Here is a 13,969-nt window from a genome sequence, read left to right on the forward strand (position 1 = left end):
TAAAATGCGGGGATATTAAAACGGCACTTGAAGCTTTGAGAAACGGCAGATCCAGCGGTCCCGGCGATATAGCGGCAGAACTAATAAAATATGGTGCACCAACTCATTCGAAACGCTTGGGTAACAGGGAAAATACCAGACGATAGGAAAAAGGGGTTTATAATAACAATTCCAAAAAATAGTGACCTTAAATTGTGTGTAAAAATTGGAGAGGTATCTCTTTATTAAACTCCTTTGCCAAACTTATGGCAACAAGGCCTTCAAAATATTCTACGATGCCAACAAGCTGGGGCCTAATTCTCGCATCCGTTATCGAGCGAGTTTTTGTTCGAAAAAAAATTCCGATCCGTAGATACTAATTGGATGACACGATACGAATGGAATTATTCAAAAAATTTATCGATTATTGTTAGAATTTAATCGATAACTGAACCGTCGAATCATATGTTTTCATCTAAAAAAGTAAACAAACCCATTTTTGCCGCTTTGTTAAGAGTTGAAATACAAAATAAAATGGATACAACTTTATTTGTATTATCTTCTTCGGAAGATGAAGATGGTAATAATATAAATATAATAAGAAAACAAATTCGAGAACGTAGTGATATCTTTTCTTTGTCAGATACTGCGTAAGTAAAATTACAAAAATTTTATGTTTGTGTGACATTTATGTTTTCATTTCATTGCAGTTTCCGGCAACGTTTCAGGCTGACAAAGGAAGCATTTCGATATGTGTTATCTCGTCTAGATTTCACTGGACATGTGTCAACATCCATTTCGCCAATTCTACAATTGGCATCCACATTATGTCTCCTGGCTAGTGGAAGCTTTCAGCACACCGTGGGAAATGATTTTCTGCTGGGAATGAGCCAGAGCGGAATCTGTAAGGTTGTTCACCGAGTTGTAAAAGAAATGGAACAAAAGCTTTGTGCAGAGCACATCAACTTTTTGCCAGACCATTCGGCATTGTGTATGGAACATTTCTGTTCAAAGTTTCGGATTCCCGGAGGTAAAAATTTGTGAATTTTCATTTAAAATATGAAATAATATTACATATGTATTTTTATATCTTTCAGTAATAGGTTGTGTGGGTGGAACACATCTCGGAGCATATGTTCTTCAACCGGAAGGGATACCATAGCCTAAATTCTATGATTGTAAGTTGAATTAAACTAATTTTCCTTGTAATTAATAGAAACATCTTACTTTAATTCGCACAGATTTGTGATCACCAATACATAATTACGGCGATCTGCTCAAAATATGGCGGCGCAGCTCATGATTCCTTCGTTTGGAAGCATTCCGATGAAAGCCGATTATTGGAACAAATGTACACCAACAACAACTTCAGAAACGGATGGCTTTTGGGTATGTATTTTCCTATGATATTTTTAGATAATTTTATACACTTATTTTTTATTTTACAGGAGACTCCGGGTATCCACTGGAGCCATAGTGCATTACACCATATAGAAATCCAGCCGATGGATCACTTGAATCAAAATTTAATGAGGTTCACTTATCGGCTAGATGCATAATCGAAAGGACTATTAGTATACTTAAGGCCAGTTGGAAAATTGTTTGCCATGATAAAAGGAGTAGGTATACCCCTGAAAAAAATTGCACTTTTCGGAAATGTCTGTGCTGCCCTACACAACATTTGTATCAAATTTAAAGTGCTTAGGTATACCGAAAAAGATTTTAATATTGAATATGTCACAATTGAAGTAGAAACAACCAACCACACTCAACCCAATAAGATTGGTGAAAAATAAGAAACCAAATCAAAACAACATTGTACCAATCTATGTAAAAATAAATATTTTATTAAAAAAATAAACAAAAACAAAACTTATTCAATTCATATTTTCTAGGGTAATTATATAAACACAGCTATTCATTTCACTTTTTTAAAGTTCTGTCAAGATTAAGGTACTTGGGTCAATGAGTATGTAATAGAAATATATATGTAATAGACATATGTATATATAGGTACAAAGTTATAAACGTTTTATTACCAATCGGCTTTTTCTTTCAGCATGTTTAATTCCAGCATTTTCATCTCGAGCTCGACCTTTTTTATGGCCATATTTGAGACATGTTCTTCTTCTTTTATTTTTAAAGATCTTTCTTTCAGTTTATATGTATCCTCTTTTATTTTTAATGACTTCTTTTTAGATTCTATTAGAGAATCCCAATATTTCTTTCACGCATACCTTCATCGTGTTTCTCAATATTCTCTTTTAAAAGAGACATCTTTGACACAGATTTGGTACGACGACTAGATGAAGGAGCAGTAGAACCCGTACTGCAGTCTAAATCATTTCCTACATCCATCGATTCTTCTTCAACGGTTTCCACCTCCTTTTCCTTCGATGTTCCAAGACTTTGTACTGAGGAAAGTCCTTCTACAGCCACTGTCAAACCTGCTGCTTCTAGGATCTGCTCTTCTGATTGGGTGAGGACTTTTTCCTCGTAAGGGCCTCTACCTGTCTGATTTTTTGAGGCCTTGTTAAAAGAAAGCTTCTTCTTCACATGCTGTTTTTGGTCAGCATAAACCTAAATGTTGAAGAGAAAGGTGTCAAACCTAATTTTCTATAAAACATTTAAAAAAATACCTTTCGCCACAGGCTGGCGGTCTTTACTGGCGGCCCTGCTCCATTTAGCTTGACTGATAATTGCTCCCATAAACGATTTGATGATGCTCTGCCTTCAGGACAATTAGATATTCTTCCTTTTGCAAGTCCCGGGTGGTCGGACATAATTGCCTTTTGTTTGAAGTTAATTTTGTTGGAATTAGTGCTCCTATGAAATAGAATGTTGAAATATGTCCATTTTATTGGTTTAATTACATTTATTGATACTTACATTTCGTTTATGTTTTGTTTTGCTTGTTTTTTTTTTCTATTCGACAGCTAAATTTTGGCGGGCAAAAACACGAATGGTTTCATTCGACATATCGATAAATTTTATTCGATAACGGGTACGGGAATCCACAAAATGAAAATTTGTATCGAATCAACTCGATATCGAGTATGAGAATTAGGCCCCTGGTTTTCGTCCTGGAAGATCTTGTGCTGACCACATAAACACTTTACGCATTATGATTGAACAGTCCAGAGAATATGTACAACTCGCCATTATATTTAGCTTTTGTCGACTTCGAACGAGCCATTGACACCGTGCCACGAGACGCTATGGAAAATCCTTACTCTAAACGCAATTCCCGACAAAATAGTGCAACTCATTTGGCAGCTCTACAGAAAGCCCACCTTTTTCTACTACTGCCGGTGTTAAACAAGGATGCATACTCTCGCCAACCTTATTCCTTATAATGCTCGACTATATGATGCAAACAACAAGTATAGAAGCTCCTTATGGTATTAGGTGGAACCTCAACGATCGTCTTAATGACATTGACTACGGTGACGATATTTGCCTGATGGCCCACCGTTTTGTGGACATTCAAGAAATACTGAAAAATCTCGTAATAAACACAGTAAGCATAGGTATCAAGGTAAACATTAAAAAGGCAACAATGATGAGTATTGGCACAAATGTAACGACTCCTCTGACCGTAAATGGAACTGCTATCGAAAACCTCGAAACCTTCAGCTATCTCGGGAGCATAATATCAGCGAACGATGGATCTGAAGAAGATATATTGGCTCGCATCGACAAAGCCCGAGTAGCCTTTCAAGCGCTCCACTAAATATGTGAAGTCGGTACTGCTTTATGGCTCCATCACGTGGGTCTTCACACAATCCAATATGAACAAGGTGCAAACGTTAATAAACCGATGCCTTAAAAAATACTCCGCATATACTGGCCCAATACAATGTCAACACACGAACTGCTAGAACTCACCAACAATATAACAGTTGAGTCAGATATAAAGATAGGCAAATGGACCTGGATTGGTCACATTCTCCGAAGGCCTAACGATGACGTGACAAAATAAGCATCACATTGGAATCCTCAACGCCAACGAAGACAGGGAAGGCCACGAATGACGTGGATAAGGACGGTCAAAAAGGAATACGAATCCCACAACAAAACATGGAACCAAATCAAGAATATTGCTAATGATAGAAGAAGATGGAGAGAATTCGTAATCGCCCTATATTCAACATGAACCTTTGTTAAATATATTTATTTGCAATCTGTATTTAGATATATGTAACAAATAAAAATGAGATATGACATGGGGAGGAAAGTATGATATACAATGTAACTCCTATTGATTTCAGGTACATACTTAGATTACCTTATCCGCATTTTCCAACCACATATTATACTCAATTAATTTCTGTATTGGCTCAACTGGTTATCTATTCATCTTCCCTTATCGAGGTAAGGTAAAATATCTACTGCAATTGAGGTGCTCTAAGACCGTAGGGTGTTAGTCATAACCAAAACAAGAATATTAACATTGGTAAATGGTTTTTCAATAAAACAGTACAGAGAATAAGTAATATAATCCGGTAGGTAAATACCGAATGCTGTTGCAGCATTTATCGTTGTTGCCAAATAGTGGCATTGGTAATGATGTTAGTATTTAGTTTGTAGTGGCGTTCCATAATCATTGAATTGATGTATATATCTTGTCAATGATTACATATAAAACTCATCCATTTTATGGTTGCCTTTTTTATTTCTTTTTGTTTCCAACTCACTCGGTGTGCTTTGCTGATTATGAATACTTTTATTTCTTAAAAAGTTTTTGTTACTGTTGTTGTGTGTTGTGGGCGCAGATTTATAATCAAAATATTACTTTTGTCGATTTAACACTTAAGCAGAGACTGCAGCATGCCGGGGGAGATTGAGAGACCCCGCCCGTTTGTATATTGGCCAGCCGCCATACGTGTTGTATGACAGTTTTGGTATGAACTTGCCTTGGTTAGCCGGTATTTTGTGTCTTACATATGTCTATCATTACGAGAGAGATGAACGACGAGCAACTGTGATTTTCTGCGGGGATTGAAGAAGCACAGGTAAAATTGCTGGTAAATAGCTGTGGTGTATGGCTTACTTCTTTGTCTTCTTTGACGCTTCAACGTCATAATCTTCTAACGTTGGAGCATCTAACTTGTGAACTTTTAGCTGCCGCTTGGCCAGTTATTCTGAATTTTGTTTCAACTATAAATGCGTGCGCTGCCAGACAAACACTAAACAGTTCTAATTGTACCAGCGGCAACGGCAGTTGTACGGGTATTTTAATATTTCCTCCAACGTTTCGTTCAATTTGCATATTTTGTAGTAAATTACCTGAGACTTCAAAACAATAAAAAAATAAACGCGAATTAAGTGAAGAATACGCCAAAAAAGCGAAAACAACCCTCAGCAATAATTTATCACTCATAAAAAACGGAGCGGAGGAAGTCATAAGGTGCCATTCAAAATGGTCAGTCGTTGTTTTGTGTGAATATGCATTTGCTTAAATATTTTGGACATTAGTGAACGATGCAGACCCATTAATATTTATAATAATCTTTAAGTTGAATAATAAAATTGAATATGGCAAATTGTGTATTTTTGTTGTCCTTGACAACAAGTTTTTGCAAGATCGTGAGAAAAATATTAGCAAAAGTGACAAAAGAGTTTAAAATTTTAAGAATTCGAAAGGATCATGGCAACATTTTTTGTTGATGTTAATAAACCTAATTTATGTGGATTTTAATAATAGAAAATCAAACAAGAGATTTAAAAAGCTGTTGCAAAATTATGTTTGAACAACCCATGCTAATGCTTTAATAATGAACCAGTGATTTAAAACAGACTGAAAAACCGGGCTAGTGTGCAATACAAAGTTCCTTAAAAATAACATTGACGAATCGTTCAATACAATCGAAAATCCATTGATATAATTTTCACAATTTTTTACATCCCAACGAAGTTAACATATGGTGGATAGGGATTTGCAAATGGAACGCATCAATGACCCGGGATTCTTCTCTATCCCAGCGCGGACTAAAAGAGTTCGGAGCAGGTATTCCGCGACATAATGCCGCTCCCATGGTAAAAACAGTATACGAGCACAAACACATAATTGTTGAGGTGACGGCCCCTGGTCGAAGATTTCTCCGAGTCAATCCGGTGCTTATAAACGCCGTCGTGGGATTGACAATTCAGAGTAATGAGTAATGGTGACACAGAGTGCAAACCGGCTACACACACCCGACTGCAAAACCGATGCTTGTGAACTCAATACCGCCAACGGACAAAATAAAAATGTGAAAAAGACCTGTGGCTAAGTTCATGTTTATATTATAGCATTTTGCAGGGTTAACCTTCTTAATGAGGATTTATTTGACGTATACGCAAAGGGTTTGTTAAATCCGGTTATATAAAGGGTGTTTTTTTAAGCCCGATAGAACTTGAAATTGTAAAAAATAACACAAAAAATTAAATTGTAATCAAAATTTTTTTATTCGAAAGATCAATACGTGACATTAACATTTGAAAATGATTTCGGGCATATGGGCACCGCGGCTGTTCTTGACGAAGTGCATTCTGGACGTCCAGTTTTTGGCCACTTTTTCGAGTACTGCTGGCCGTATGTCACGAAGGCATCAATTGTTGCTGGTTTATCAGCATAAACCAGTGACTTCTCGTAGCCCCACAGGAAATAATCGAGAGGTGTCAAATCGCTCGACCATGGAGGCCAATTGACAGGTCCACTTCTCGAAATCAACTTATCGCCAAATTTTGATTTCCATAAGTCGATGGTTGCGTTCGCCGTATGGCACGTAGCGCCATCCTGTTAAAAACCACATCTCCTCCGGATCAATGTCATCCATATTTTCAAACAAAAAATCATTGATCATGGTGCGGTAACGATCTCCATTGACCATAACGCGAGCTCCGGCCTCATTTTTGAAGAAATAAGGTCCGATGATGCCACCAGCGTGAAAACCGCACCATACGGTGTATTTTTCTGGATGTAATGGAGTCTGTAGGGTCTCTTGTGGATTTTAATGAAAAGCAAATATGTTGTTATAACAGATAAAACTAAAAAATGCATTACAGAACTTCAATGCATTTGGTGCGGAAACTTTTTTCGCGATAGAGAAAAATTGACACCGTATTTCATAATAGTTTTTCATGCTCTACACGGCTATGTGGTAGTATTTTCGATATCTGCAAAAAAGTGCAAAAAGTTATATCCCTAATCTCCAGTTCTAGGAAGTTGGTTACTTCGTTGGGATGTAACCACAGATCCACTGGAGTCAGATGAGTAGGCTTGGCGGGGCAGTTGAATAGGTGCTTAGTATCGTGCGGGCCCATGCCGCATACTGGGCAGATGTCTTGCACGGTGCTATCGATTCCCGCCCAATAGGAATTTAGGCGACTGCAATATCCCTAGCGTAATTGAGCCAAAACTACTCTGGTTTGTCGTGGCAGCTCCGATGACTGCCTGATATGCCTGTTGATCTAGAGGTTCTCTCCTATATTGTTGGACCGTCGTCTCTTCTTGATATGCCTGGGTGTATCGGTGGCCAGCAGATGGTGATTGGGAAGGCTCTCCCGGTAACACCCGAGCAAGTACTGCAACGATAGCATCTCATTATGTTGTCGTACTGGAAGAATCTTTGCCTCCTCATGTAGATGGTCCACTGTAGATTTGAGGAGGCACCCTGATGCTGTTCTCAGGTTGGCGCTCTGACAAATTTGAATCATATCCCACTGCGTGTCACATAAATTCGGGGACCAAACTGGCGCCGCATAGCTTACCACAGACCGACCTATCGCTTTATACATGGTCAACAAGGTTTCTTTATCTGCACCCCAAGTGCTGCCGGCTAGGGACTTGAGGACCTTGTTCCTACATTTCAGTTTATCGCATATAGCTGCGGCATGCGCGGACGACGTGAAAGTGTTGTCGAATGTGATCCCTAGAATTTTGGGGCAGTTTGTGGTCGGAAATCTGCTACCATCGACCCTGATATTCAACTCTCTTCTATACTGCGCCGTCCATGTGGTGAACAGAGTGGCCGTCGATTTAGTGGCGGATATCTGCATATTCCTCGCGTGGAAAAAGTTGGTAAGATCGGTTAAATAGGAGTTCAGTCTCTCACAGATGTCATCAGGGTAGGTACCTGACGCCAGGATCGTACAATCATCCGCATACGTTACGATCTCAAAGCCGTCTGGAAGGGGCAGAATACAGGAAAGGTAGAGGTTAAACAGTTCCGGAGATATCACCCCTCCTTGGGGAACTCCCTGTTTCACTCTACGGGGCTTGGATTTATTGTTCCTGAATTTCACATACGACTGGCGACCACACATAAAGTTCATTATCCAACGTTTCAGACTTGGCCGGAGGGTTGTCTGCTCGATGTCCTCGAACAGCGTGGAGTGCTTGACAGTATCAAAGGCTTTTGATAAGTCAAGCACCACCATCTCTGTTCTATCACACGGCCGCTCCTGGTTGAGTCCTCGACAAATATGTGTGGAGATGGCGGGCAGCGCTGTTGTAGTGCTGTGCTGCTTACGGAATCCATGCTGATGATCGGCAACTTGATACCTATTTCTAATACTGGGGAGGACTAAGGCCTCAAGGGTCTTCGCTTTGCTGGCATCCTTGCCTGGCTGCAGTAGCGGGACCACCCTGCCCATTTTCCAGACTTCGGGAACAATAAGGGTGGCTAGCGACAGGTTGAGAACTTTAGTGAGATACTCCACTCCCGGCGCATCCAGCTGTTTCAACATTACCATGGAAATTCCGTCAGGGCCCAACGCTTTGGATGATTTAGCGTTCCTGATGGCATTCGCAACATCATCCATTGTAAATTGTGGTGGTTCATCCTCGGCAGGAAGAGATCTAATGCGACGTAACACTCATCTCTTCGCCCTGCCACTCTGGGGTGCTCGACAAACAGTCGATTGAAGTAACTTAAACACCTCTTCGGGTCAGTCAACGTAACGTCGCCAAACGTGACTGAGGTCCTGTCATCCCTCCTTCCGGGGTTCGAGAGTGACTTAACCGTTGTCCACAATTTACTTATACCGGCTCCAATGTTGCAACTCTTTACATGATTTAACCACTTCTTCCGCTTATGTTCGCCGACCAGCCTGTTAACTTCCAGTGTCAGCTCCCTGACTCTGAGGTCGTCGGGGTTGGTTCGATGAAGCTCATCACGCTCATTTGCTAATCCCGTCGCCTCTGCTGGGAAATTTGGTCTTACTTCGGGTATTCGACCAGCAGGTATATGGCGAGCGGCAGCAACATTGATGATGTCTCGGAACGTCCTTTCTGCTACCCGAACATAAATAGGATTGGGCAATTCTCTGAAGCGGTGATTGGTGAACTCTCTGAAACTCGGCCAATCAGCTTTCTCATGATTGAGGAATGTTCGGCGTTTAGATTTGATGAAATCGGGTGGCCTGCTGATGGAGACAATTATGGGGAAATGGTCTGATCCAAGGCAAATAACGAGTTGCCAGGTGACGTCATTTGTCAGACCAGGTGACACGATGGTTATGTCTGGCGAACTGTGACACGCTCCTCTAATTCTGGTAAGGGCGTCCTCATTGACCGAGCAAAACGTAGAGCTATCAATCTTCTCAGCCAGCGCTATACCTCTCTGGTCGTTTCCGAGGGCCGAAACATGACACATCTCATGATGTGCATTAAATTCCCCCAGGACCAGACGATTATGACCTTCCAAAAGCGGGCTAATGTCAGGCTTATAATCTGAGATACAGCTATTTCTCGGCGGGATGTATACGTTCAGCAACTCTATCTCGGCAGTTCCACACCTGACTGCTACCCCCATACATTCCATGTACGGGTCGTTAATGGCAGGCTCAAGCGAGATAGGTCTGTATTGAACAGACTGGTGCAAAAGGAAAGCTAATCCCCTACCTCCACATCTGGTGCGATACTTCCTTATTACGTTGTAACCATCACAACGTACTGAGCTGTGGTCGTTCAGCAGCGCTGTTGTCGTGCTGTGCTGCTTACGGAACCCAGACTGATGAGCGGCACCTGGATAGCTTTTTCTGACGCCTCCAGGGTCTTTGCTACGGGCGACAAAATCGAAATCGGTCTGTACGATTTACGTTACGTTCCTGATAATCCATTGTAAATTGTATTGATCCATCCTCTGCAGGAAGATTTAATGCGACGTAGTACACCCTGTCAATTTTGGTGTACTCGAAAACCTGTCGATTTAAATAACCTACGCACCTCTTCCGATCGGGTTTAAGAATGACTCGACCGTTGCCCATAATTCATTTATTCCGTCTCCAATGTTGCAACTCTTCAGATAATTCATCCACTTGTCCTACCAACCTGTTAACTTCCATTGTCAGCTCTCTGACTCTGGGGTTAGCGCGACGAAGCTCTTCACACTCATTTGCTAATCCCGTTGCCTCTACTGGGAATTTTGGGTTTAGTGCTTGTCTGCGACAATGTCCAAAAAGCTTTAAATAGCCCTGCTGGCAACAACTCAAATGACTGATGAGCACGAAACTTACGAATTGAGTATCCGATTTGGCCGAAAATTTGCACATCGTAAAATATTTCCCAACCGTACATCAAGTTCCAAGAAGATCTATATTGCAAAATGTCCTCGGGTACCTTCACCACAAAAATTCAATTTTTTTTATTATACATAAGCAGTTTAAGGACTGTTCGAGGATCGCTTGCAATTTTTTACAGAAAGTTCTTCCTGTGGCTCTGTTTACAGCGATATAATGTTTTTCGTGGGCAAGTGGACTGTTCGAGGATCGCTTGCAATTTTTTACAGAAAATACTTTTTGTGGCTCTGTTTACAGCGACCCAGCAAAAATCCTTATTACAAACCTTCTTTCCCACCCATTATTTTAACAAGGGCATGTCTCGCGAAATATCTGGTTATTTTGTAACCACTGAACAAAGTAGATTGTAACCACTGAAATAAGTAGATACTGAGTAGATTCTGCCTACTTATTTCAGTGGTCAGGAGGTTTGTAATGAGGATTTTTGCTGGGGATATAATGTTTTTCTTGGGCAAGTCCATGCCTCCTGAAAAAAGTCCAAAATCTCAAAAAATCTCTTGCGGTGACCAACTAAAGTGTCTGATCAGCACAATAGCTATTGAAAGGAGTGATTGACATTTGTCCAACCTTTGCGCATCCTTATATTTCTTTCAATCTTAAATCATATTCAAATATTTTCTATATAGGTTCACTTCTTTGGGTACCTCCCCCATACATTTTTAAACATTTTCGCAAATGTGCAGTATAAGGACATGTCTACGATCTTTGTGAAAGTTTTACAGCACGTAGGTTTCGCGGTTCATATTACGACAGCATAATTCTTATCGGGGATTAGTCCCCACTGATTGAGACAATTATCCTAACTCTGTAGAAACCCTACAGCCACCTACTATAACTCTTGCTTCTTTTCATTACGCCACAGGCTGAGTGTATACCTCTGTCATCAAAACCGACTTATCCTTTGTTTCTAGTTTAATTATAATCCTTGAAAGATTACTAATTTGTATGTATTTCATGTTTTTGTTCCTTGCAGAAATGTGTGGTAGCTCTAGTCGCCTTGGTTGCCTGCGTGGCAGCTGATGTCTCACACCTAGCCGGTAATACTTACTTGCCACCACATTCCGTTTCAGCCCAATCACGTACAGTTTCATTTTCACCTTCATCTGGTTATACCGCTGGTAATGTGGTAAGCGGTAATGGTTTCAGCTCAACAAACAGCGGTTTAAGTACAGGAACAACCGGTTTCACATCTGCAACAAAAACAACTACATCAACAAATCGTGGTTATACCTCAGGAAATACCGGTTATTCTACATCATCGGCTGGAGCTTCTCGTGGATTTAATTCGGGTGCATATCAACAAGGTGGTTCATCTTCCAGCTCCCGTTCAACTGGCCAATCTCTTACAACAACTTATAACAGTAACACTGGCTACTCGACCGGTGCTAAACAGTCATATAGTGCTCCCGCTGTTCAGAAAACCTTTACTTCTCAAACATACACTGCTCCAGTGGTTCAGAAGACGTTCACAGCACCAGTGGTTAAACAAACTGTCCAACAAAGCTATAGTGCTCCAGTGGTTCAACAAACCTTTAGTTCCCAAAAGACCTATACAGCGCCCAGTGCTCAGCAAACCTATTCTGCACCTGGTAAATCTTATAATAGTTATCAATCTTATACTTCATCGACTGGTCAAAAAACCTATACTGCACCAGCTGCTCAAACTGTGACTTATTCAAGCAATGCTGGCCAACAAACATACTCTGCACCGGCTGCCCAAAAGATTACCTATTCTGCTCCAGTTGTTCAACAAACTATCTCTGGTCCTGGCAAATCTTACAATAGTTATCAATCCTATACTGCTCCAACTGGAGGGATACAAAAATCTTATAGTACTTCTACTGTTCAAAAATCTGCAAATAATGTCGATAGAAACTACTTAGCTCCTGCGGCTCAACAACAGGCATATAAATCAACCACTACTACTCAAACTCAAAGCTATACAGCTCCTGCTGTGAAGACCACCACCTTCAGTGCAGGAGGTAGCAGTAGCCAACAGACTTTGGCTGGACCAGGTCAATCCTATAACAGCTACCAAGCTTATACAGCTCCAGCTACACAAAAGACTACATATACTAGCTCCCAACAAACCGTAGGTGGAGGCTCAAAATCTTTCCAATCCTATACAGCACCGGTAACCACTCAAAAGGTTTCCTCATACACATCAGGAAGTAGTTCGCAACAATCAGTAGCTGGACCTGGCCAATCCTATAACAGCTACCAAACCTATACTGCCCCTGCTAGCCAAAAGATTACATATACCTCTAACTCTCAACAGACCAAAACTGAGCCAGGGCAGAACTACAACAGTTATCAGTCCTACACTGCCCCTGCAACACAAAAGGTAACTTACAGCAGCAGTAGCTCGCAACAAACTAGCTCAGGACCTGGTCAATCATACAACAGTTATCAATCTTACACCGCTCCTGCTACACAAAAAGTAACATACACTGCACCTGCTGTCCAGAAGACTTTCACATCCACCTCGTCAAAACAATCTTACACAGCTCCAGCAAGCCAAAAGGTGACCTACACTGCCCCCGCAACACAACAGGTAACTTACAGCAGCAGTAGCTCCCAACAAACTAGCTCAGGTCCTGGCCAATCCTACAACAGTTATCAATCTTACACCGCTCCTGCTACACAAAAAGTTACCTACACTGCACCTGCAGTACAGAAGACATACACATCAACTTCGTCACAACAATCCTACACCGCTCCTGCTGCCGCACAAAAGGTAACCTATACTAGCACTTCACAAAAAACTAGTTCGGCACCTGGCCAGTCATATAACAGCTACCAATCGTACACTGCTCCTACTTCCCAACAGATAACCTATACAAGTGGTGGTGCCCAACAGTCTATTGCTGGTCCAGGTCAGTCGTATAACAGTTATCAATCATACACCGCCCCTGCTACACAAAAGGTTACGTACACTGCACCAGCAGTTCAGAAGGCCTATACAACCACCTCTACCCAACAAGCATATTCGGCACCACAAAAAGCTACCTTTACAAGCTCAAGTGGTTCTCAACAATCTGTTGCTGGACCCGGTCAATCATATAACAGTTATCAATCTTATACAGCACCAAAAACTACTTTCACCACAACTTCATCAACCGGATCTTATAAGGCACCAACACTGCAAACATCGAGCGGAGCTTCATATACATCAGCCGGTGGTACTAAATATGCCGCCAATGGTGGTTACATCTACTAAATTGTGATCTTTTTTTTAACTGTCAATCTTTCGAATATTGGCACTTACTATCGAATTGTTATACGAATAAATTAGAATATTTCTCCTACTCTAAACGACATATTATGGAATGTAAATTGGAAATGCATCTTACGAAAACAAAAATAAAATAAAACATGTAAAAATTTCAAACATTTTAGTTTTATTTGGTAGAAAAAGCTTTCG

General features: G+C 40.8%; 2 protein-coding genes and 1 long non-coding RNA gene across 3 annotated transcripts; all 3 read left to right on the forward strand.

Moving 5' to 3' along the window:
* The first annotated feature begins 421 nt into the window (after positions 1-421).
* On the forward strand, positions 422-994 carry LOC141400147 (uncharacterized). The gene is made up of 2 exons (XR_012412090.1): positions 422-629; positions 690-994. It is a non-coding gene; the product is annotated as an uncharacterized lncRNA (long non-coding RNA).
* A 2,340-nt stretch (positions 995-3,334) lies between these two features.
* Positions 3,335-3,712, forward strand: LOC141398312 (uncharacterized). Its single transcript, XM_073975594.1, has one exon. The coding sequence runs from the start codon at positions 3,335-3,337 to the stop codon at positions 3,710-3,712; it is 378 nt and encodes a 125-aa protein (XP_073831695.1).
* Positions 3,713-5,157: 1,445 nt separating this feature from the next.
* On the forward strand, positions 5,158-13,936 carry LOC141397812 (uncharacterized). Its single transcript, XM_073974551.1, has 2 exons — positions 5,158-5,404; positions 11,519-13,936. The coding sequence occupies exons 1-2, from the start codon at positions 5,402-5,404 to the stop codon at positions 13,763-13,765; spliced, it is 2,250 nt and encodes a 749-aa protein (XP_073830652.1). The 5' UTR covers positions 5,158-5,401; the 3' UTR covers positions 13,766-13,936.
* The last annotated feature ends 33 nt before the right edge of the window (positions 13,937-13,969 follow it).

Source organism: Musca autumnalis, unplaced genomic scaffold (assembly GCF_047663935.1).
Source record: "Musca autumnalis isolate F117 unplaced genomic scaffold, ASM4766393v1 scaffold_3, whole genome shotgun sequence".
NCBI classification, from domain to species: Eukaryota; Metazoa; Arthropoda; class Insecta; order Diptera; family Muscidae; genus Musca; species Musca autumnalis.

Excerpts from the sequence above, each read along its gene's own strand:
- LOC141398312 (XM_073975594.1), top strand. The coding sequence starts at position 3,335 with ATGCTCGACTATATGATGCAAACAACAAGTATAGAAGCTCCTTATGGT.